Source organism: Sesamum indicum, linkage group LG10 (assembly GCF_026168435.1).
Source record: "Sesamum indicum cultivar Baizhima isolate 11 linkage group LG10, ASM2616843v1, whole genome shotgun sequence".
NCBI classification, from domain to species: Eukaryota; Viridiplantae; Streptophyta; class Magnoliopsida; order Lamiales; family Pedaliaceae; genus Sesamum; species Sesamum indicum.
Window position 1 is genome coordinate 13661068 of NC_142666.1, and position 27019 is coordinate 13688086.

Consider the following 27019-nt stretch of genomic DNA (forward strand, 5'->3'; position numbering starts at 1 on the left):
ATAAAAAATTAAAATAATACACACATGAGTGTGTTTCAAGAATTAGGTGTTAAAGCTGGTTCATAGAGCTCTAAAGAGTTAGCAGCTTCTCTTAGGATTCCATTAGCTCCCGGACCAACATCAGGGTCTAGCTTCCCTGACCTTAATAACAGGGACGAGGGCTTCTGTCTGCTCTGATTCTCCTCCGGGAAGGAGCTTTTGTTATTAAAAAAATTTATCTAGAATGCCTAAAGCTGAGGGGGTGTAGAGTAATCACCTTTAATGTGCAATATGTGTATGCACTAAATTATTCCTATAGGAAAAGAGAAATGACCAGTGCATTGTTCTTTTTATCTTTTTTTCCTCTTCTCTAGCTATTCTTTTCTTTTTTGTTCTATATCTCTCCTCTTTGTTCTATTACACTTTTATCTCCCTAAGTTACCAATGCTTTTTGTAAGTACATTGTATCGAATTTATGATATATAATTACCACATTGATTTATTTAATTTTGTAAAAAGATCACAATACAACATATAAAAGAAAAAATTACAATTATTAATAGGGTAAATTACAACGACCTCCTTTGGTATAGTTATAAAATACACCCTCGTTGTTTGAAAAATTACAAACACCCCCTGATGTTTGATAAAATTATGTAATTCTTGGATGGGGGTATGAAATTGTCAAATTTGCTCTTACAGTATTTTTTTATTTTTTTAAAAGAATATAAAACTTATAAAAAATCAAACGGGGCAAATAAAAAAGTTTTAAAAATTATAAAATGTTTATCCACTTAGTCCATAAAAAGATTAAAAAATTTTGAAAAATAAATAAAATTATAATTTTTAATCCACATGGGCATTTTTGTCACTTAACGACAAAAGATGGATGAAAATCTAATGGATTAGGCTAATTTTTAGATGACTGTTAAGGAAAATATTGGTAATTTTTTAAACAAAAAGAAGATATTTATAATTATGTCAAACTCAAAGGAGCTGGATATAATTTACCCTTATTAATCTTATTAATGTTATATATTTATACAAGTATTAAGTAAAATTCCTGCCATATTTTGCACAAGCATTACAACCTCCAAGTATTTATTATAGTGCAGAAGTTGTTGAAAGTAGAAAGGCTCCATTCTAGAACCCAAGTCATTTAATTGGTACTAAATAATTTCTAGACTATGCCACATTAGAAGGAAAGCGAATATTTTTATTACTTTTAGAGTTAATATCTCTAAAATCATAACATTATATCATTCTCTAAAAAATATTTGAAACTAAACTTGCCCCTATCTGAAAACTCTCTATTTACAATTATATCATTTCTACTAGAGTTTGGATGGAAAATGTCGAGGTCAATAAAAGTTTTACATATAATTTCAATTTTCCCTCATTCGACATTTCGTCCAATTTATCTAAATATGCTATTAATATTTTTATACTTATAACGATATGTAAAGTCAAAATAATATAATTGTAATAAAATATTGTTCCTGAATATCTTTATATTATGGGTACAATACAATTTATATATCGATACCATATATTAAGGGAAAGCATCTCTTTGGTGTTTCCATTATTTTTTGTATGCTTTTTTTCTTTTCTTTTTTTTTCTACCCACTAACTTCCACATATCCCTCACTATCTACAAGTGGAAAAACTATTTTTTAAATAATTATTTATGTTTAGTTAATTTTTTTTTCTCTTTCTCTTACTTTAGATATTCTCTTGCAAAACTATTTATCTTTTGTCATAATTATTTTTATATTTCCTACAAGAATATTTTTATTAAATAATATTTAATTATTATAAATTTTTTATGTACATATATCGAATGTGTCACATTCAGTTAGTTGTTAATTATGATCCTGGGGACGAAGGAAGTTGTTATTCAAATATTATAATTTATTTTCTTTTGGTTAATTAATGGTAGAGATAACATTCTTTTTTTCCATGCAACATTAAAAATATTGAATTTTTATTGATATAGAAGATGGTTTTACAGTTCATCAGAAACTTTATATTTTCTTATGGAGGAAATATACTTTTGGACTATCAACTTGATCATTTATTCAGTTTTAGTTAATTTTACAATCTAGAGCAAGAGATGTTATGGCGAAAGAAGAAGCCGGACAACAAGAACAATATCGTGAAGGAGGACTCCCCTAACTAGAGAACAAGAACTTTGATATACCCTAGGAGCGGAGACAAAGATAGGAGTTGGGGGTAGATCCAGCCGAGAAAGAGTTGGAGAATCCATCTTAGGTGAAGTTCGAGGCAAATCAACCCCCAGTAGGAGTTGGAGGCAAATCAGCGATTCCACCCTAGGAGCTGACATAAAGACAGGAGTTAGAGGTAGATTCACCCTAACATCGGAGATAGAGATGGGAGTTGGGGGTCGGAGCAGATGGTTTACCACCTCCATTCTTCAACCATCCCATGGTTCGATTGACTCAAGAGGCACTTCAGAGGATAATAGCAGATGCCTCCACCCCCACCGTTGACAAAGTCATAATTCAATTTTTGGAGAATCACTCATAGGAGCTTTGCCTCCTCGTTCTCCTCGCCAAGGTCGAGTTATCCCGTCGATCCCCCAACATAATTAGTTAAGAGATGACTACCCCAAATTATGCCTAAGAATAAAGGAGTGTGTAGTAGCTAGGGTTCACCCCTGACAATACACCCTCGCAAGAGGATGGGAATTAGAGAAGGGTGAATAAATAAGAGAAGTGAAATATGTATGGAGCTAGCCACAAACAGTTGAAGAAAAAGTGCTTCGTGCAATCCCCTATCTGTGGTCATCGCCCCCTCCAAAAGAAGCCCATTCCCGAGGAAGATACTAGCAAAAGTTCTTTCGAAGGAATTCGAACTGCAAACCTAAGTGAACATACTCGCACAATCAATTCGAGGACCACTTGGACAAATTTATAGGAAAGGCAGACCTGTTGGACCTGAATGATGCCAGGTACTACAAAATCTTCCACACTACATTGGTGGGAATGCCCGGCATGGTTCAACCAGCTCCCCCCATATACAATCAAAAGCTGAAGACACACTACATTGGTGGGAATGCCTTGGCATGGTTCAACCAGCTCCCCCCATATACAATCAAAAGCTTTCAACAGTTATTGCAAAGATTTATGCATAATTTCTCCATCAACAGAGATAACTAAAGACTGCATCTTACTTATTACGGTAGTGTAGCAAGGCAGGAGGGCTTAAAAAAATATGTTCAAAGGTTCTCAGAGGCCGTATTAGTAACTACGCATTTAAATCATGAGTTGCTAACCAACATTCTCCAACAAAATTTAGGCAACTGGAGATTCCAGAGTCAATCGTAGGCAAACCTACGACAACCCTTGACAAACTCCTAAGAAGGAAGGAAAAGTATATTTAGATTGAAAAAGCTATTAAATCAATTGCCAAAAATTTAATAGAATAATGAATGTTAGAATCTATTAAGTGTTAGCTTAAGGAGAAAGGAAGAAAACATAAGAGGACATAGCTACATATTAAACACTTAATTAGTGTTAGAATCCATTAAGTGTAACATTTCTACATTTATAACGTCTTTAGTTCATAAACTAAATTCGTTAAGTTTTCATAATAACACACCCCTAATAGGAGGAACAAAAAGCTTGACCTTTAAAGAAATCAAAAATAGCTTCCTTAATGTGCATAATAAAATAGCACAAAATGCATAAAACTCCCTTGTGTTTTAGAAAGTCAGGAAAAAAAAAACACCCCCTGTTTTCAGAATAGGCTAAAAATCCCTCCTATTTTGTTTTAGTCAGCAAAAAACCCATATTCTGTTAGCAACTAACGGGAAGTGGAGGAGACGCGCGTCTATTGGATTTTGAAGTTATTTTCTGCGATTTAGGTTGATATTTAATGATATTTTGGACTAAAATACCCCTCTGTGGGTCTATATAACATACAAAGGGCTTTTTGGTTTGTTTTGTGTCTTCTTTTTGCCATTTCTCCCCCTCCCCCCCCAAAAAAAAAGGTATGAAATTGTTTTTTTTCTTTTATTTCATTTGTCCAGTTTAATTTTGGTAATTTAATTATATTAAATTATTTTTTTATTTCATTTGTGTAGAATGAGCTTTTTTAGGAAATCCACTTCAAAAAGAGAAGAAATTATGGATTTGAGATATAAAAATCCAAAGTGCTCTTGTCAAAGAAATGCCGCTATTAGAGTTGTTGGTCCGACAAAAGAAAGTGAAGGAAAATTGTTCTGCAATATCAGAGTTGGACAATGCAATTTTTTTAGTTGGTTAGAGCCAATCAATGTATCTCGTACAGACTCACAATGTTTCCAAATGCCAGAAATGAAAGAAGAGGTGGAGTCAAATTTAAGAGGTATGGAAGAGAAATTTTCTGAACTAATCTCTGTATGCGAAGACCTCACTGGCAAAGTGAAGCAGATAGATGGCAATAAAAAAATATTGAAGGCACTAATTGTCGCTATTTTATTTTGCATGATTGTTGTATTATTTACATGAATTTGTCAATGTAATGTTGTTAAGTGAATTTGTTGTTGTAATGTTAATGAACCTCTAATACAATTAGAAAACAGCAAAATGCATCAATGCATTATCACAATTTCCCAACAACAAAAACAGCAAAAACAACCATCATGAATTTCATTTCACTTTAAAATAGACAAAGTGCATGTATACAACTAGATCTTCATCCTGATTTACAACTAGATTTCCATGCCAACTACTATACATCCAAAAATCCTAATTTACAACCATCAGTTTTGCAAAATCCATCACTAAAAAATCACAAAATAGACAAAAATTGAACCACAATTGCACCTCATACATTTCCTGTAGGCTTTGATGTTCCATCAGTATTTCCATCCTTTTTCTTGATTTGTCCTGGCTTATATGAGTTGGCTAAACCCTTTATCAATAAAGAAATAGATGGGGTGGGGTACTAGGTCTTCTAGATCCTGATGCACCATGTGACTTGCTGGATCTTTGTTTGCCTTGGTTGGGATTCTGCAAAGACATAATTAAAGTTAGATAAAAATAATTAAAGCTATTAAATAATGTCTATTAGATAATAAATGAACAAATAATATTTAAAGTAAGAAAAATACCTGCTTGAATTTGCAATTGGGTGTGGGGGATTGGTGCAACTTCTTTTATTGCGCCCTTTTCTCATACATATTGCACAGGTGTGGGTAAGACCTCTTCTTGAAGTTGTTTCCCTCACATCATTTGCATCCTTCATTCTATGATAATCATACATATTCAATTGCGGCAATGACATGATAGCAATGGATCTCATACATATTCATCAATGAAATCCTCCACTTTCAGCCTATGATAATCAATTGCAGCAATGGCATGACAAAAAAGATATCCCACAAGCTGAAACATGCCACAACTGCAAAACTTCTCCTTGAGGTAGACTATGTGGTTTGCATAAAATGCATTACCTCATATTTGTCTTTCCCTACCCAAGAAGAAAAGCAGTTTCTACTCTCCAGCCTTTGCACTTCAGTTTTCTTCATGATATTAGGACAAATAACCCCCTCATATTTTTCCATCCTCTCTCTTTTCACTTGAATTCTTCCCATGAACTTCTTCCTTATCCATTCAAACATCTGAATTATTGGTAAATATCTTGCCTCTAGGATAATATGATTGAAGGATTCGTTCATGTTATTTACAAGCACATCACACTTTGTCTTAGTTGGAAAGAAATACCTTGCCCAATGCACTGAGGTATTTCAGCCAACCATTCGTATGGTGTTTGTTCAGCATCTTTTTTTGGGCACATTTTTACAATCTCAGCATTATGTTCAAGTGTTGGTTAACACTGTAAGTTGAAGCAGCTTTTCAAAACATCTTTTTAAGTTGTTGCCCTTTAAATTTTCCTTTAAAATTATTGTACATGTACCTCAAACAGAATCTGTGTTCAGTCCTAGATGCCAGTTCAACAATGGCCTCTAGTAACCCCTTCTGCCTATCTGAAATGAAGGCCCATCCCCTCTCATTTTGTGACCCTATATCTCTAAGCTAAAGGTTCAAAAACCACTCCCAACTATCATATTTCTCAACCTCTACATACGCCATAGCAATTAGATAAATGTTGTCATTTGAATCCCTCCCAATAGCAGCCAATAACTATTCTTTGTATAACCCCTTCAGAAAGAACCCATCCAACCCAATTAATGGTCTACACCCCTCAATGAAAGCATCTCTCATCGCTCTCAGACAAAAGTACATTCTTTGTAAAATAGGTGGATTCACTTCTTTGTTCAGCTTCATTATTACAGAGCTCCCAGGATTATGTTTGACTACTTTATGACAGTAGTCATAAAGTCTTGCATATTGCTCTTTCACATTACCTGTTACCAATTTGAGAGCATGTTTTTTTGCTCTATAAACTTTATGAGTTGAAACGTCAATATGCAATTCTCTTCTGACTTTGTTCTTCAATGATTGAAGAGACTCATTTGGATTGTCTTTTACAAACCCTTCAATTATTTTACCAATGTACTTGTAATTGGCTTGCTTATTTTCAACTTTACGTGTACAAGTATGTTCTCCCTTAATAGACTTCATTTGAAACATTGTGGATTTCATGATTGAAGATGCCCTCAACTTCCAATTACACCTATTTTTACAAGTTTCAAGTATAAAGTGTTTTTCATTCTTCACTAACTTCAAATCTCATCCTCTCCTCACAATCCAATCCCTCAGCACTTCCCTAAAATTGGCTCTGTCTCAAACTTCATACCTACTGTCAAGTCTACTTCAGCCATATTCATCATCTCATCCCACACTGGACACCCATCTCCCTCATCACCCAGCTCTTCATCCTCACAATCAGTAAACCATTGTCCATCTCCCCTACTAGTCCCTTCACCCCTCTCATTTTGTTGGCTTTGCTGTTTTTTTTTTCTTCTTTCTCTCATTAAAGACTTTAGCATTGTTCTTGTGTAGATTTCAAGCCTACTAATGAAAATATCATCATCCCAAGGACCCTCTAAGTCCTCTAACATCCATGAAGCGCAATTAGAAATTAATGATGAATCAGAATCTGACTCATCATTTCCTACCCCTTCCTCAACCCCTACTTCCTCACCCTCTACACCCTCATTGTCACCATCAGCCCCATCCTCAACCCTACACCCTCATTATCACCCTTAGCCTCTTTCTCAACCCGTACTTCTTCACCCTCTACACTCTCATTGTCACCCTCAGCCCCATACTCCACCCCTACACCCTCATTATTACCCTCAACCCTATCTTCAACACCTACACCCACAAAATCAAACCCTACACCCTCAGAAACAAACCCTGCACTCTCATTCTCAACTTCAATTCCTTCCTCATTCCCAGTTTGTTCAATATCATATTGTAATAGTTGCACAAGTTCTTCACAATGAAGAATATTACCACTAACATCTATAGACAAAAAAGGGCCTGCTTTTTCTTCAATGTAAATTGATATAACATTACAGTTTTTATAGTCTCTTAATAACTGTCTAACTCATCCCTTTCTAACTTCTTTATAAATATTTGTAATGTTTGTTGAGGAAGTGAATAATAAAGTACTACATTACTACCCTTGTCCCCAGATTTAGTGTGCATTATTATTAGGTTATCATAGAATAATCTTTCTTTATCAACCCCTGGAAAAAAGACAGTATACCCCCCAACATATCTAATGGTTGGTATCCATTCTATGACCCCACCTAACCATACAAAAAAGTCTGCATAGTCTCCCAAAATCATTATCTGGAAATTAATTAAGAAAATTAACTTAGCCATAACACATAAAATTAAAAATAAAGTATTACAGAAACTGTAACAATTTCTATGATTAACCAGTAATACACAGTAATGGGGGGAGAGGATAAAAAACAGTAAAACACAAACACTGGGGGGGAGGGGACCAAAAACAGTATTACACAAACAATGGGCGGGGACCCAAAAAAAGAAGTTTACAACTACTTAATGCATCAAAATAAAATCATCATAATTAGTGATTAGAACCCATGTATTACATTCAAGTTTCTTCAACATAAAAGACCCATCTATATAGTAAGCAAATAGTGAGAATAGCAAATGGATTCTGGAATAACAAATGGAATACCAAACAAAAATGAAGAACAGTTTCTCTTGCAGAGCTTGAGAAAGAAGTCCTCTAACAGCAAACCCTCAAATTGTAAGCAAATAGTGAGAAAAATAAAAGTTCGCATATATATATATATACCAAACAGAGAGAAAGAGGACATGGATTCTGGAATAGCAAATGGAATACCAAACAAAAACAGAAAAAATCCTGTAACCTCTGCAAGAATTACAATAATTTCTCAAAAAAAAAATAAAAAAATTTAAACTTACTGCTTCTTCTTCAACAACACGAACGACTTCTCCTCTCCTCGACCACAAACCCTAAATCTAACCTACGAAATCTAAAATCAGTATTTTCGTTCTATTTAGGGTAAACAAACACAAGTTTTTGGATCAAATTCTTCTCTCGTTTTCGCCTTCTCAATCGCAGACCCACAAAACCCTATTTTTTTTTTACTTTGGTAATTCTCTCGTCTCACTGTAACTCCTTTCTCTCTCTTCGAATTCACTCTTTGACTGTAGTCAAAGAGCAGTAAGGACAGCAGGGGTATAACGGTCAAATTAGGAAGAAATATAAAGCCGTTAGTGCTCGTTTTAAAAAAGGGCACGTGGGCTGACTAAAATAAAATAGGAGGAGATTTTTAGCCTATTTTGAAAACAGGGGGTTGTTTTTTGCAGACTTTCTAAAACACAAGGGGGTATTATGTATTTTGTCCAATAAAATACCCCGAAACTAAAATTCTTTTCAATTCAAGAACTCATATGGGGTTCCCAAATAAGTTGAGACAACAAGCTTCCTTAAAGTGAATAATATAACACCCCAAAGCTAAGAACAGTTTCTACTCAAGAACTCATGCAGAGTTCCGCAAATAAATTGAGAGAACAAGCTTTCTCGAGGTCCAGAGTACAACACCACAAAGCTAAAACTCTTTTCAACTTGATAACTTATAAGGAGTTCCTCAAATAAGTTAGGATCACAAGCTTCCTTGTGGTGTATAGAACAACTTGAAGCTAAAAGTCTCTCCAACTAGAGAACTCATATGAAGTTCCTTCAAACAAGTTGAGATCACAAGCCTTCTTGAGATGCATGCAAACTCCCTCAGAAGGCTAAAAGAAAATTTTCGAATTAAATAATTTTTGAATAAATTCTTAATGTCTTCAAAAACTATTTCGTTTTCCTAAAAAAATACAAATCATGGAATAGACCACCGAAAAAAATGAGGATGGTCATTTAACCAATTGACCGAGGCAATCAACCTCGGTCTCATACATATATATGCCTCAACCAGACAGAGTGAAACTTCACTTTGTCAACCCTTCAGTTTATCATTGAGAGAGGTTTAACATGTGTACAAGAAAAACATTATATGTAAGTAAGTATTTCACATTTTGTTAATTTTAATTATGATTCAAAGTCACGGTATCTGTGATAATATCGATAGGCATTATTCCACATCGATCATGGTGTAAAGGAATATTATCAGGCGTTACGAAATAAATATGTTATAAAATGCTTAAAAAAATCTAGAAAAATTAATAACATTATGAAAATATTTGAGTATCACAAAAGTACTACATAATATTAGAAATCAAAATGTTTATCATATCAAACATTGATAAACTAGGATAATATGATGAAATTTGATTTTCAGAAAATATTTTCGAATAAAATGTTTATGTAATTAATCTATCCTCATATTACATATTTTGTTTCCTCATATTAAAAAATTCTCTCACTAAAATTGATTATACATTGTTAAAAGAGACCAAGTATGTCATCACATTGAGTTATGTTTTCTCTACAAGTGACTAAGTAAACTCAAACCAAACTGAAGCACTTTATCGCGTCTGGAACCTAAAAGAACTAGCAAAATTAGCAGTATCTAAAGCTCATCTTTATTAATATTTGAATGAACATCAAATCCCAATGAAAGAGTAGAAACCATTTTAAAGGCATGAATAAGGAAATTGAATTTGAACCAGAGACCAAAACTTCTCAGTATCCAACCAATCTAGAGCTACAAATTCAAAGTGAGTGCATTGTTTCAAGATAGTATATTATATTATACTTCTCCTAGAACACAATTTGATAAAATTTCACACCCAAACAACAAAAGAGGCAATTTCCACAACAAATTGAGTAAATTTAAATCGGGAAAAAATACTTTTTTAGTTCGTTAAGTATGTCCAATTTTAGTTTTAATCCTATAAGTATGCCCATTTTTTATTAACTCTAGTAACTTGCAAAATTGATTAAATTTAGTCCGTTTGAGGGTTTTCTACTTTATTTTTGGCCAAAATTTTAAATTTATCTGGAACTTGCCAATGTATAAATTAGTTGGTCCAATTTTCGGCCAATTAACCACGTGTCATGCCACATGGGAGAGTATGTCGCTTGCATACGTGGCTTGTATGCTGACTGGGCAGACCCTTCTCTCTACAAAACTAAATTCATTCAAATAATTCAAAAAAAATGAAAAAAAAATTGATTAGGGAAAAAAGTGAGCTTATTACCTTGTAATCTTGACAGGAATGGAACCTTCTTCTTGGATTTTGATTAGTCCAAGAAGTCTGAACCATTACTTTCTTTCCTCAGTAACAAAAAAGTGGTCCTTCCATGGAAGAAGACATTGGAGCCGAGAGATAAAGGAGAGAAATGGGTTTGTGCAAGCATGGAGAGAAGAAAATATATTGTGTTGGTTAGGAAAAGTGTTTTAGAGGGAAAAGTCACCTTTCTTCTCTCCAAAAGATGACTAACTTGTCTTCCACCTCATGATTTTAGCCACATAGGATTATAAATCAACAAAAACGCATCTAGGTATCCAGTCATATCACTTTTCCAGCGTAAATTATAAATTCAATTCATCGGAGGACTAAATATAATTAATTTTGCAAAGTTACTGGAGTTAATAAAAACCGGGCATACTTATAGGACTAAAACTAAAATTGGGCATACTTAACAGACTAAAAAAATATTTTTCCCTTTAAACCGTCTATTATAGCCAGTTATCGACTGACTTCAGATCTCCTCTCAACAAAGAACCAAATTGGGAGCAAGTTTTTATTATCCTCTATCAAGACACTGCACCCATCAGAAATATTGAAAAACCTATGTTCAAGATCATCATATCTATACAAAGACACCAAAAGCTTATCATCCAAATCATGTCCCCCGAACACAAACTTATCCTTCAGAAACGGGTTTTCATCGTTCCTCAAAATTATATTTACTTATATGTTTCAACCATTACCTCATAGTTACTCTGAAAATATATGATATTATTGGCAATAGCATCCGACTTCTATATATATGTATATATTAGGCAAAGTCATCAACATACTCATTTTATTTTATTTATAATTACAAGTCTACTCCCAAATATTTCAATTTCCAAATATTTGGGACTTGATACGGATAGATGGTGGGAATAAAAATGAAAATTAACATAATTTACAAAATTAACATGAAGGTTACAATCATCAATGATATTATTGGAGGTATGAATCATGGAGAGGTTTTTATGAGACGAAAGGATCATGGAGGGCATTGACAAGGATATGGAAAAATTACATCACCAACCTCCAGGGATTCGTCATATATGGTTCACTACCAAGGAACCAAGAATAAGATCGTAAAGAGACATCACTTGCCTTATGTATATATATCATTGGTATATAAACTCCTTCCATTCCCTCATTTGTGGGAGATTGGGTCCTTGAGAAACATAAGTATAGGAATTATTTCTGAGCTAAATTGATTTGTTGCATAGCGAAGATTGTATTACATCCTAAATTTAAATAAAAGTACTTGATATTTTGTTGATTGTTTTTAATAATTTTAAGCAACATTAACATCTATATGTGTTCTTGTGTGATTTCATGAGAAAACATGATTTATGATTGATACCCTCTCAACTATTTTTCCTGAAGCCCAAAATAATTAAAATCGGCCCCCACTCATAATCAGCTGACAGGCATGACCTTGCTGGCCCATGAACAAAGTATCAAACCCATAATCTTAAAATTTATAGTAACCTGGCAGAGCCAAAAAATGAGTTCAACACAGTAGGTTGACTCAGCAAACAACAGGTATTTCACGTCATACACGTTTCCAACATCTTGAGACACATCAAATTGAAAAATCTCCAATAAACTCTTCCTAGATCCATGAGGGACGACTATCAACAATAGGTAAAACAAACTCCCTAGTTTTGGATTGATTGGACATGATTTGTTCAAACGACCATACCTCCTCTAGATAAGTCCAAATCTCAATTCATTTTTATGTTAGTTAGCTAATATAGGCAGCTTATAAGGGTTTATCACTTGCTAAAACTAGCTTTTGGATTATCCCCATTGGCTAATAAATAGAGGTCATAATGCAATCACAAGGATAACTTAATTTATTCACACTAACACACTTTTTGCTAAGTGCTATAGAAACGATTGAGGAATTCTTGCACTAGTTGTTCCCATCCATCGATTGAGCCAACCTCCAAGTTAGTATACCAATCAAATGCATTTTCTTTCAGAGATTTTAGGCTGAGCCATTCCATCAAATCTTTGAGAAGGGGCCCAAATCTCATATTTGATGGTCAGCATGGTGATAGGCTTTGCTTCTATTACTACCTTCCCAACCGTTGAAACACTAAGCGAGAACGGCAAGGGGTGCGTCGTTGTGCGGTGATGCGATTTGCCAAGCTGGGGCAACAAAGCCGTCCGGCCCTACTGGATTAGGAATCCGAAGGCCACTCCTCTGAGAGGAGACTGGGGAAAGAAAGAGCTATGCTATTGACCGACCCCTTTTTCTCATTTTCTTTGAAGTGGGCCGAATAGAGAATGAAATGGATAAAATAAAAAAGAGATCTATTCATTGATAAGAAAAAGAAAAAACGTGAATGGGGATTGGATTGATGATAAAATAGAATCCTGGGTCGCGAACAGTGATTCGATTGATGACGAAGAAAGAGAATTCTTGGTTCAATTCTCCGCCTTAACTACAGAAAAAATCATTGATCAAATTCTATTGAGTCTGACTCATAGTGATCATTTATCAAAGAATGACTCTGGTTATCAAATGATTGAACAACCGGGAGCAATTTACTTATGATACTTAGTTGACATTCATAACAAGTATCTATCAAATTATTATTTCAATACATCTTGTTTAGCAGAAAGACTGGTATTCCTTGCCATTATCAGACAATCACTTATTCACAAACTTCGTGTGGGACTTTGCATTTCCCATCTCATGGAAAACCCTTTTGGATCCGCTTAGCCTTATCCCACTCTAGGGGGATTTTAGTGATAGGTTCTATAGGAACTGGACGATCTTATTTGGTTAAATACCTAGCGACAAACTCCTATGTTCCTTTCGTTATGGTATTTCTGAACAAGTTCCTCGATAAAAAGCCTAAAGGTTTTTCTATGGATGATAATGATATTGATGATATTGATGCTAGTGACAATATCGATCGTGACCTTTATATGGAGTTGAACTGCTAACTATGATGAATGATATGGATATGATGCCGGAAGTAGACGAACCTCTTTATATCACCCTTCAATTCAAATTAGCAAAAGCAATGTCTCCTTGCATAATATGGATTCCAAACATTCATGATCTGGATATGACTGAGTCGAATTACTTATCCCTCGGTCTATTAGTGAAACATCTCTCTGAAAGTTGTTCCACTAGAAATATTCTTGTTATTGCTTCGACGCATAATCCTTAAAAAATTGGGTGCCACTCTAATAGCTCCGAATAAATTAAATACGTGCATTAAGATGCGAAAGCTTCTTACTCCACAAAGAAAGCACTTTTTCACTCTTTCATATACTAGGGAATTTCACTTCGAAAAGAAAATGTTCCATACTAGCGGATTTGGGTCGATAACCATGGGTTCCAATGTAAGAGATCTTGTAGCACTTACCAATGAGGCCCTATCGATTGGTATTACACAGAAAAAATCAATTATATACACTAATACAATTAGATCAGCTCTTCATAGACAAACTTGGGATTTGCGATCCCAGGTAAGATCGGTTCAGGATCATGGGATCCTTTTCTATAAGATAAGAAGGGTTGTAGCAGAAAATGTACTTATAAGTAATTACTCCATAGATCCTATATCTATCTATATGAAGAAGAAATCATGTAACGAAGGGGATTCTTATTTGTACAAATGGTACTTCGAACTTGGAACGAGCATGAAGAAATTAATGATACTTCTTTATCTTTTGAATCTATTTGCAACTTGACAATTTAAAATAGACTTTTCAAGTAATTAATCTTTCTACATATTATTTAATGGATGAAAATGCGAAAATTTATAACCCCAATCGATGCAGTAACATTATTTTCAATTTGAATTGGTATTTTCTCCACCACAATTATTGTCAAGAAACATCTACATTAATGAGTTTTGGACAGTTTATCTGTAAAAATATATGTATAGCTAAAAACACACCACACCTAAAATCGAGTCAAGTTATACTTGTTCAAGTTGACCTTGTAGTAATAAAATCAGCTAAGCCTTATTTGGCCACTCCAAGAGCAACTGTTCATGGCCATTATGGGAAAATCCTGTACGAAGAAGATACTTTAATTACATTTATATATGAAAAAATGAGATCTAGTGATATAACCTAGGGGCTTCTAAAAGTGGAACAGGTGTTAAAAGTGTGTTCGATTGATTCAATATCGATGAATCTAAAAAAGATGGTTGAGGGTTAAAACGAACGTATAACAAGAATTCTTGAAATGCCGTGGGCATTCTTGATTGGTGCTGAGCTAACTATAGTGCAAAGTCTTATCTCTTTAGTTAATAAGATCCAAAAGGTTTATCGATCCCAGGGGTGTAGATTCATAATAGGCGTATAGAAATTATTGTACATCAAATAAGATCGGACGAACTGCCTGACTAAATGATCCTCAAATGTTCCAACAGTGTTGCACATTTCGACAAAGTAAGCCACGTGTTACTTGGGATTGCCCTTGCCATCAAATTGTTAGAGCTTTTGTGGTTGATAGCCTGTTGACATCTTCAGGCTATCAGTCCTTTGAGTGTAGGGCTTGGAGTAAGTAAGGGATGACCTTGAGTCTCCCTCAACGTTGCTTCTAATGGTTTCCTCAATTTATTCTTTCAGTTGGTCCAAGGGAATCAATCCCTCGGATGAAACTTGAAAATTCTTTTGTAGACTTATCCTTCTAAGTATAATATTGCTTCGTGGATGCCTCTGCTTCATCATGAGCCTCAACTTGTTTCCCCATGATGTGGCTTGTGTTGACATTATCTGTCTTGTCGATCAATGTAGTAATTTGAGCATCTTGCTCTTGAACATGCTTCGTGAGTACCTCAGTGGCTCTAGTTAGGCTTGCAAGTTGCTTTTCTATGCTTTTAGCATTAGTCACCATAACCAGAGGCACAGTTGTTGTGAAGGAGTAGCTAGACACGGAGCAAGGAGAGGACAGAAGAGATTTAAATCCATTTCAGGTAAACCTAAGTCTTTCTAGGCATACTCAGCGAGAGTACTCATATGAGAAGATTCTTTGAGTTTCTTGGTCATGCTCCTCGTAGTAACATCAATACTCTTGGTAATAGAGCTTGAAGACTTCGATATATTGAGTTTGGAATTCACCGGCTTCACAACTTTTTCTTGAGTATCCATTTAAGTGCTTCAAACCTTGATGAAGGAAAGAGATGAAGGTAGAGCGGTCCCACTAGGCGTGCCAAATTTTTGTGATCGCTAATTTTTTCGTGTCTTTGATAAAAGAATTTATCCCCGCCTTGAAGTCGTTTGAATATTCTTGAACCCGAAAAACTTCGTAAAGAAAATTATGGCCTTCTTCCCTTGCTTTGCTCTTTGTTCTCTATCTCCGTGTGTCTTTTGAATCAAGAACCCCTCATATAGGTATCAGATATGTAGAGTTGTGATGTACTTGATTACCTTGTATATTATCTCTTCAATATTTGTAATTTTTAAAGAGGTAAAATATATATCCTGATTTGATTGGACCGTACATGCAGTTGCTCCACTTGGCGTCGTCTGATTGGTTTGAATCTTTGACTGTGAAGCATAATTTGATTGACTGAAATACTTTATTTTGACACTTGCCGGCCATTAATTTGATGATAAAAGATACATTAAATTATCTATTAAATTAACAGTTTACACTTGGAGTTAATTTAGTAAATTTTAATATATAAATAGAAAGTAAATTAGAATTGACAATTAACATGTTATTTGACATTTATCATTACATAATTGTGTACAAAATAAGATTAGAATCACGATTAGCTTGCACTTATATTCCTTAGTATTTGCTAACATAATTAGACATAGCACTCTTCCTTCCTATCAGTACACCAAACCAAAAAGTTCGCATCTCTTTAATTTTACACCTTTATCAAGAATAACTAAAATTATTGCTTTTTGACTAGTGACTAATCAATAGGGTGGATTTTTCAGAAATATAACTATATAATGGGAAAAATATTTTTTTTAGTCCGTTAAGTATGTCCAATTTTTATTTTAATCCTATAAGTATGCCCATTTTTTATTAACTCCAGTAACTTGCAAAATTGATTAGATTTAGTCGTTTGAGGGTTTTTTTGGCAAAAATTTTAAATTTATCTAGAACTTGCCAATGTGTAAATTAGTTGGTCTAATTTCCGGTCAATTAACCATGTGTCATGCCACATGAGAGAGTACGTCGCTTGCATACGTGGCTTGTATACTAACTGGGTAGACCCTTCTCTCTACAAAACTAAATTCATTTAAAAACTTCGAAAAAAATGAAAAAAAAATTTGATTAGAGAAAAAAGTGAGCTTATTACCTTGTAATCTTGGGAATGGAATCTCCTTCTTGGATTTTGATTAATCCAAGAAGTTTGAACCATTGCTTTCTTTCCACACTAACCAAAAAAGTGGTCCTTCCATGGAAGAAGACATTGGAGCTAAGAGATAAAGAGAGAAATGGGTTTGTGCAAGCATGGGGAGAAGAAAATATATTTTGTTGGTTAGGAAAAGTGTTTTGGAGGGAAAAGTCACCTTTCTTCCGTCCAAAAGATGACTAACTTGTCTTCCACCTCATGATTTTAGTCACATAAGATCATAAATCAACAAAAACGCATCTAGGTGTCCAGCCATATCACTTTTCCGGCGTAAATTATAAATTCAATCCATCGGAGAACTAAATGTAATCAATTTTACAAGTTACTGGAATCAATAAAAATCGGGCATACTTATAGGACTAAAACTAAAATTGAACATACTTAACGGACTAAAAGAATATTTTTCCCCTATATAATTTAATTTCTCATACTCATAAGTCCTCATTCACATGGTGTGGACAAGCTTAGAGGTTGGATAACCCTCTTTATTTCCCAGTTGGATCTTCTTGCTCGAACGGATTTAGAAGGAAAAATATTTTTTTAGTGAGTGATCTAAGTGCCCTCCTCCAACTAATACAATATTCTTTAAGGAGGTTCACTTTAACGAGTGAACAAAGTAATTTTTTTTCTAACTAACATAATCATTCTCAAAATCATATATCCCATCATACAAATATGAAAGAAGTAACAAAAATGTATATAAACTTTTTTTTTAAAAAAAAATGAAAGAAGTAACAGAGATGGATAAACCAAATTATTAAAATACTTAAAATACTATAATTTGGAAGTCAACATTTTATCAAGCCTACCATCTTTTCTAAGTTGGCACATATACAGTTACTTAGACCAAATGCAAATTTAGAAGTCCTTATTACTAAACACATGAAACCATTGTCCTTTTTCAGTATCAATACCATTTTAATGAATATAAAATCTCAAAAGTCAATTTTAAATTAACATATCAATATTATTTTGCTATTTATCATCTAACCATGAGTGCAAAAAATACAAGCAAACCTCTTGTAATATCGCAAATGAGCAAATTACCCAATATGAAAAAATAAATAGCGATTTACCTCCCTATATTTTTTATAATACAACAATTTACCCCCCTATAATTTTTAAAATGAATCAATTTACCTACTTGTATAAAGAGGTAAACTGCTTCATTTTAAAAAGTACATGAGGCTAAATTGCTATATTTTTTTCATAGGAGGATAATGTACTCATTTTGAATATCACATGACAGTAAATTGCTATTCACCCAATCATCAGTATCTAAAATTTAAAATCTAATTTCCCTAAGAAAAGCCCTTCTTTTAATTAATGTCTATTGATCCAATAAATAGGTGTTCAATTGTTGTCTCTTCAATCTCCACATACTTAAATAGCAATTACAATTAAAGATCCGACAAAAGTGCAACAATTTTGTAGAGCTCACCAAGAAATCATTAACGGAATTGCATTTTGAGTTGCTGATGGAGCTTTCTCTTCATTGTCAAATGCAAAAACCTTGTTCTCATCCATCACCAACACATAACAAGTTTTTCACTCATGGTAAGATTTTTCATCGTACAACATAGAATTATATGATGAATGGCTTAATTAGGTTATTAATGCAACATAAACTGATATTTCTTGTTTTGTTTCTTTCCTGAGCGTTAAGATTCATAAGTAAATAATGCATTTGAGGCTTTAATTTGATTGTTGTTCTGACATTTCACATTTCATGCATATGTTTCAGATTCACTTTGTGCTTTTGATTAGTAGACAAGGAAAAGTGAGGTTGACAAAATGGTATTCTCCTTATTCTATGAAGGAAAGAAGTAAGGTATTTTTTATCATGCATTCTTGCTTGTGTTTGATTTCAAATTTTCCAACATAATAGAAATACTTGTTACATATTTAGTGAGTAATATATATATATATATATATTATATAACTTTTGTTTCTGGAAGTGGGAATTGTGTTTTAGTCAAAATAAGAAAAAGAAAAAGAATTGAATATTTAGATGTATTAAATTTCTTGTCAATAGCAGGTGGAATAAGGTATTTTTAATCCTTTAATTTTGACATTTTGATATTTTTATCTTTTATTTTTTGGGTTAAAAGCAATTTAACTCTTTGTAATATTGCAAACGAGCATATTATTCTCCTACCATAGAAAATAGCAATTGAACTCCTATGCTTTCTAAAATAAAGCAATATACTTTCTCATCTAAGGATACCAATTGCTTAATTTTATAAATACTGAGGGATAAATAGCTGCATTTTCAATAAAATATGGAGCTAAATTGCTATTTGTTCTTCATAAAGGGGTAATTTGTTCATTTACAATATCACATGATGTTGTTTGCCTTTTCTCTTTATCCTTTTAGGATTTCAGAATAATCCTCTAACTTTTGATGCGGAGCAAAAGTTGCAAGTATAAATCATGTGCCCCTTGCAATTTTGATATTTTTATCCTTTATCATTTTAGGGGTTGAAAATGAACCCTGTAACTTTTTGACATTGCATTTTGATCCTTTTGATGTTGAATTTTGCAAAACTTGGTGGAATAAATTCTGTGCCACATCAATTTTTTTTTTAATAATTTTTCGACCATGTAGGCAAAAGTAAACATACTAGAACCAAAGCACCAATTTAGATAAACTACGTCAGGCGCACGTGATTGAATTTCGCAATTTTGGTCCTCATAAATGATAATACAAATTTATAGTGCTACAATAATATTTTCTGAATATTATCAAAAGGGAATTAATCAATATATTTAATTTCTAACCAAAAAATAGTATGTCGTACTATTTAATTAAACGTTTGAGGAGAATTTTACTTAGAACGAGCATACCTATAAACAACATCGAATAACTCAAACTTCACACAACGATAAAGAACTACATACAAGTTCGAACTCTTTATAACTGGATAATGTGTCATACAGAGTAATGCAAAAATGAATTTACCTCATATTATATGATAAATGAGTAAAAAATTCTTTGTAAAAATTAAAATAACAAATTACTCCATATTTAAACCATTCATAGTGGATAATTTGTTAATTTTTTTTTTCACAGAAATTTATTTTACTTATTTCACATATCATAAGGGATATGAATTGCTCGTTGATTCCAATAATAATTAGTTTTTCTTTTTTTGCTTTATCCAATATCAATTGTCCCATATTAGATAGATTCTACTTTAGATTGCATATCAACCCTATGTGGACTTTCGAGCGATCATAACTTCATAGTTCATCAAAATTAATTAGAAAATAATTCGGATATTTATGGTCCCAAAGCTATTAAAAGAAAAATGAAAAAAATGCAAGCAACCCCCTTGTGATATAGCAATGAGCAAATTACTCCCTTATGAATATAAATAGCAATTTACCTCCTTATATTTTTAAATAGAATAATTTACCCTCCTATGATTTTTAAAATGAAACAATTTATCTCCCTGTATAAGGAGGTAAATTGCTTCATGTTAATAAATACAGGGGGTAAATTGCTATATTTTTTTTCATAGGAGGTAATGTCCTCATTTTCAATATCACAGGGGGACAAATTACTATTCACCCAAAGAAAAAGACCAAAAAATAATTGTACTTGTCAAAAAATAATATCCACCCTATGAACCTGATTTTATATACTTGAGCCACCATAAATAAAATCCAACCTCTACTAACAAGTCTACTATTTTTTTTTTAATTTTTAATTACTAACATTTTCCACTATTGTCTATTATTATTCACTAACACTAGTAATTACGCCTCGTGATTATCACTAAGTATTCTTCTTTTTTCGTACTATAAGCTTTGAACTTGATTTCTCTATTAACTTACCTGTAAATGTGCATTTCTGGAAAAGGTTATAAGGGAGCTTAGTGGAATCATTCTTAATCGTGGACCAAAACTTTGTAAGTTTGTCGAATGGAGAGGATACAAAGTGGTTTATCGAAGGTAAAGCAATAATACTTTTTGTTCTTGAATACCCTCATTTAATTTTTAAAACAAATATTACGGGAAAAATGCATGCAACTGTCCTGTGATCTTGTAAATGATCAAATCACTCTTCGATGAGATAAAATAGTAATTTGTCTCCCTATATTTTTAAAAAATGCTGCATTTACCATCATGTGGTTTTCAATATAAAGCAACTTACGTTTTTTGCCTAATAAGGTAATTTGCTTTATTTTAAAAAATATAAGGAAATAAATTGCTATTATTTTTTTTATAGAAAATAATTTGCTCATTTACAATATCACAAACAGATAAATTACGTAAAATTCCAAATATTACTAGTACGTCAAGTGATGTTTAAATTAATATAATATGTAGGTATGCAGGTTTGTATATTTGCATGTGTGTTGACCACGACGATAACGAGCTAGAGATTCTTGAAATAATTCATCATTATGTTGTGATATTGGACCATTATTTTGGAAGTGTAAGCAAACGACAACTCTCATTTTATTTTTCAAGTTGGATTATATTTTTGCAGAATTTCAAATTTTGAATATTGTTGTGAGTATAGAATGCTAACTCACCAACTTTCGAGCTAGGTGTGTGAGTTGGATTTGATCTTCAATTTTCACAAGGTATATTCCTTTCTTATTTATTTTTCCATGTTTAACTTTATAGTACGTGATAGATTTCCTTCTTTCCAAATGGTTTAGTGGGTTTAACCCGTTAAGGAGTTTTAGATAATATATAGTTGAAAAAGAATATGTCTTATATATTTTTACATAATTAATCTTGAAACATTAGTTAAGAGCTAGTTAGTGTCACATCATTATTTTCATTGCGAAGGTAATTTCAATAAAAAAATAAATAAATAAATTCAAAAGTTAATAAAGTCTTATCTTGGATGTCCCAATAAGTAAATAAGAGTATGGAAAGTTGGGAGAATCAGAGGCTGTAATACACGGAGACTTTAAAAAATTATTCGATATAGCATCGGACACATGTCGAATATGAACATGGACACAGTTCGAATACGTTTCAAACACATGTTGAACATAGCAGATGGGAGTCCAAAAATATAAACTAAGAAAGAAAAAAAAGAACACAGCGTCAGAGAGACCACAGACACGCATGTTGGCGTGTTTGATAGGTTTTGGACATGTTTGATAGGTTTTGGACATGTTTGATACCACATTTCATGCACAGCACACATCACCAACTATTTTTGTCCTTTTTTGAAAGGCTTACTACATCTTGGATGAAATTTTGATTGCTGGGGAACTCCAAGAATCAAACAAGAAAACAGTTGAACGTTTGATAGATGCACAAGTAATTTTTCATTTTTTTTACTAATTTCTATGCACTATTTTAGTAAATTTGAAATTTTATTTTGTGATTGGTGAAATTTTTTTATTTTTTTTTTCATTTCTTAGGATTTATTGGAGGAAGTTGCGGAAGAGGATGCTAGTTCAGTAAATCACATAATAGCACAAGCGTCAAAAAATAAATAAAGGGCTCACATTGCTTATAGGATTTCAATCATTTCCATTTTGTTTCTTTTAAGCATTGTTTGTTGGTGTTTATAATTTTTCATTTCATAAATATGTATATAATTTTATGACTTTATAAATATACTAGCCGTTATGGAATACCGTCCCTACATACGTATAATAAATAAATTTTTAAGCTTTAAACTATATTATACATAATAATAAAATTTATAAACCAACATATCGCATTTCAATACATATATATAAATAAACAAATAAATTTAATTTAAGGATACTGTAGACATTAGAAAAATTGGTGTCGTGGTATTACGAATTGTCACTTATGAATGAAAAAAAATCTTTCTATATATATTGCGGAGAACATTTTATGGTCCCAAAAAGTAACATGACGTGGAACGCAAATATGCTTAGAAACGGGGTCCCGACAGCGGTAGCCTTTATGTTCAATACCATATGCTAAAAAGCAATAGAGTTGTGCACGTAATTCTAATTTTGTGTACTCATGAGGTTGAAGAAGAACAAAGCAGGCACTTCCAAAGACTGTAAGCATATATTAATCTGGAGGGTGATTATAGAGACAATATGGAGAAAACATTAACAATAACATGAGAAGAAATGAGGTTTATTATGTAAACAACAGTAAGAGCAGCTTCTCCCAAAAATATTTTAGGACAAGATGAGGATGTCAGAAATGTTCTAACAATATTCAAGAAATGTTCAAACCATTTTGAGATGATGTTCCAGGACAAGATGTTTGAACTAATGTGCCATTCTGAGATTGAAAATTGAAGAAGAGTGGTTTCTTTATATTCACCATGGCATTATTAGCAAGAAGGATTTTTATTTTACAAGAAAACTGAGTAGCAATCATATGTGCAAATTGCTTGTATATGTCGAAGAGATCTAATAATCGACCAACTTTTCGCCCGGTCCCAAGTATCTCCCTTGTCTACGACTCCTGCACAAAACAACCATGACTCAAGGAAAGTACATTAACACTGAGTTCACATAATTGTCCTACAGATGATAGATTTAATGAAACTTTTGGAACATGAAAAAAATTGGAGCCATATAATTTTGGCGTGTCTATGATTCCTATATGTTGAACACACATGATGGAGTTATCTACAGTGTGGATAATATGTGTAACAATGGCTTGTGATTTAGATGTGAAGATAGAGGAATCAGAAGTCATATGGCTACAAGAAGCAGAATCAAAGAACCAAGAGAAAGATTTACCGTTTCTGACAGACAGAGTTTGAGAAGTTAGTTTACCATGTTCTGGTTGGAGCTGTCGAAAAAGAGCTTGGATTCTTGCGTAGAAAACTTAGGGGAGGAGTTCTCATAAGATTCGTCTATGGCGGCAGTGGTGGCGGCAGCTTTATATGAGGATTGGGATGTAATATTTTGATCAGAGTTATGCTTAGCCTTTAATCGTCGACTATCAGAGATAACATGATCTTACTTCTTACAGTAATTGTAGAACGACCTCTTAGAGGATTTCGATTTGTTCTGATTAGGATCAAAAGGTGCTTGAATATAAGAGGTAGGATCTGGGGGTGCATGAGTAGGACGAACTTCTTAGCTCTCATGAGTGACAGACCAGACAACTACCCAGGCTACGCCAAGAGTTCGGTGGGAAGGGGATATCCAAAAGAAATCTAAGCCAAAACTCCGGGTGGGAAGAAAGTCATTGCTAGCTCTTTGAACGGTGCTATTGAATCTCTTTCTAGAAGGGCTAGTCTAAAGCTAAGGCTGATGAGTAAATCCTAACTGCTAAAGTAGAACTGATAGTAGTAGCGCAGCAACAAGTGCCTAGAACCATATCTGTTGAAGGTGGTACTTGCTCAGCACAAAGGGTATTCAACCTAATCTCTTCAGAAAACAAATTCTTGATTACAGTATCAAACTTAAGCAGAAGACTCTGATGAAGTAGAGAGCTTTGGGACATATTCAAACTCCTCTCTAAGGGTCATAAGTAGAAACATCTTGCCGATCTCGAAGATCAATATACACTTTTGTAGATTCAACATTCGGACATACAAGATCACAAATAGCTAATTGATGGATATGTCGGAACTGATTAACGAGATGCCAAAAAAAATCGCAGACCTCTTTTGCAGTACCGGATCGACGAAAATCTAGTTTGAAGAGATTAGCACAAATATTATGAAACCAGGTCAAAATATGATGATTCTTACCTTCCCATGTTTCCAATCGATCAGTGAATTTTTCTTCATCTTCCCATCTTTCTTGGAAGGTTTTGGGATCTCACTAGTAACAATCCGCCATAGTAGCTATCAAGAAACAAGAAGAGAGATTTTTATCTCTGTAAATCTTGCAATCAAAATCAGTGTTCTTGAGCTTCAAATTAAATGAGCTTCAGTACATATACAAATCAGCAGACGGTTGCTGGGCTCAACCAACTCAATGGCTATCTTAAAGTGTTAGAAGCTAGAAAATATAATACACTTATAAAAACGTAATAGCGCCTACAAAAGAGAAAACACGAGAAAGATAGAACTAGCTATAAGTAAAAACAACAATAAAAACACTCTCATGCTTTTTAGCACTACTTCAGCTTTGATCAAAACGTCTTCTTCTTCTTCTTCTTCAGTTATAGTGTTGCAGTGTAGTAAATTACAGCCTAGATCATCTGCAAGCTTCAGCTATTTTGTCAAACCCCCCTCAAGCTGGACTGGGGATGAAATCAACCATGCCAAGCTTGCCAAAGAAAGAGTGAACGAGAGGTCCAGTGAGTGGATTTGTAAGGATATCAGCTAATTGCTCTTTGGATGAAACGTGAGAAGGAGCTAGAAAAACCAGATTTATAATGATCACGAACAAGATGACAATCTATTTCTAGATGTTTAGTACGCTCATGAAAAATGGGATTGTTGACAATGTGCAAAGCAGCTCTATTGTCACAATAAAAAGGAATTGGTTTAGGAGTATTAATTCCAAGATCTTGGAGAATAGAGGATAACCAAACCAGCTCACATGCTGCAGAACCATGGCCCTATACTCTGCTTCTGCTGTAGAACGTGATACGGTGTTCTGCTTCTTTGTCTTCCAAGATATTAGAGATATCCCTAGAAAAATACAATACCCTGTTAAAGATCTCCTGCTGTCAAGGCATGAAGCCCAATCTGCATCACAGTAGCTTGTTAGATTGGATTGTGCAGTGGAAGAAAAGAAGGGTCTCTTCTTGGAAGTTCCTTTTAAGTATCAAACTGCATGAACAGCTGCATCCCAATGTGTTTAGCAAGGTGTTTGAAGAAATTGACTCAATTCTTGCGTGACATAAGATAAATCAGGTCTAGTAAAGTCTAGATAGAGCAATCTTCCCACCAATCGCCTATAAACAGATGGATGAGGAAGAACATTTTCAGACACAGCAATGAGCTTGATTCCAACAGGAAATGGAGTGTTGGCAGCCTTTGCATTTGCTAGGTTCAGGTCTGAAATATGTCATGTATATATTTAGTTTGTGTCAGCATGATTCCTTCAGGTGCTCGAGCAATCTCCAGCCCTAGGAAGAACTTAGCTGGCCTAGGTCCTTGATTGTGAACACCTTGTGTAGATAGTCCTTTACTGCTGCAATTTGGGAACTGGAACTACCTGCAAGCAAAATGTCATCAACATAGACTAATAAAGCAAGAAAATCTGTAGAGGAAACCTTTGTAAAAAGACAATAATCCTGCTTGGATTGCTTGAAACCAAAGGCCTCCATTTTGGAAGGGAATTCACAATTCCATTGTCTCGACGCTTGCTTCAAACCATATAATGATTTGTGTAGCTTGCAAACCTGTCCTGGTGGGGCTGGATATCCTTTAGGTGGCATCATGTAGATCTCTTCATCTAAGTAGCCATGCAAGAAAGCGTTATTAATATTCAATTGATGTATCTCCCATCCTAAGAATGCAATAGCAGCAATGATAGCTCTCATAGTTACTACTTTTGCCATTGGTGAGAAACTCTCAAAGTAGTCTATACCCTCTACTTGGATATACCCTTTGGCAACTAGTCTTGCCTTATGTCTATCTATGGACCCATCTGGTTTGAACTTAAGCTTATAAACCCATCTACACCCTATAGCTTTCTTGTCATGAGGGAGTGATGTTAGTGTCCAAGTTTGATTATCTTCTAAAGCTTGAATTTTTGTCCTTATTGCTTGAATCCATTCAGGTTTTGTGGCAGCTTGTTGGTATGTAAAGGTCTCCTGCAAATCAGAAATAGAAGAAAAGAAAGCTGTGTGTGTAGGTGATACAGCAGAGATAACAGGCAATGAGGCATTGTCAGTATAATTGCACGCAAAATCCTCCATCCAAGAAGGTTTAGAGGTCACTCTTGTTGATCTCCTAAGTACAGGTGCCTCAGACTCAAACTGTAATTGATGTATCATTTTTGTCATCATTTATAAAGTTTTCTGAAGTGTTTTCATCATCTGGGATGCCCAAGGGTAAAGTAAAGTCTGTAATAGGATCATAATGTTGTTCTTTGTGAGGAAACATATTTTCATGGAAAATTACATCCCTAGTAACTAATGTAATCTTCTTTTCCA

General features: G+C 33.8%; 1 protein-coding gene, 1 long non-coding RNA gene and 1 pseudogene across 2 annotated transcripts; 1 reads left to right on the forward strand and 2 right to left on the reverse strand.

Moving 5' to 3' along the window:
- Window positions 1-4876: 4876 nt before the first annotated feature.
- LOC148786694 (uncharacterized) lies at window positions 4877-7009 on the reverse strand (annotated as a pseudogene).
- Window positions 7010-18474: 11465 nt separating this feature from the next.
- Window positions 18475-22517, forward strand: LOC105172190 (AP-1 complex subunit sigma-1). The gene is made up of 7 exons (XM_011093553.3): window positions 18475-18541; window positions 18729-18815; window positions 20850-20941; window positions 21320-21428; window positions 21544-21579; window positions 22187-22273; window positions 22378-22517. The coding sequence occupies exons 1-7, from the start codon at window positions 18539-18541 to the stop codon at window positions 22453-22455; spliced, it is 492 nt and encodes a 163-aa protein (XP_011091855.1). The 5' UTR covers window positions 18475-18538; the 3' UTR covers window positions 22456-22517.
- Window positions 22518-23056: 539 nt separating this feature from the next.
- LOC110012688 (uncharacterized) lies at window positions 23057-26856 on the reverse strand. The gene is made up of 2 exons (XR_016067762.1): window positions 24657-26856; window positions 23057-23413 (listed from the first exon to the last, which is right to left on the reverse strand). It is a non-coding gene; the product is annotated as an uncharacterized LOC110012688 (long non-coding RNA).
- Window positions 26857-27019: the final 163 nt, after the last annotated feature.

Coding starts and splice junctions, on each gene's coding strand:
- LOC105172190 (XM_011093553.3), top strand. Junction 18,816..20,849: donor CTATGAAGGAAAGAAGTAAG/GTATTTTTTATC, acceptor TTTCTGGAAAAG/GTTATAAGGGAGCTTAGTGG. Junction 20,942..21,319: donor TACAAAGTGGTTTATCGAAG/GTAAAGCAATAA, acceptor TATAATATGTAG/GTATGCAGGTTTGTATATTT.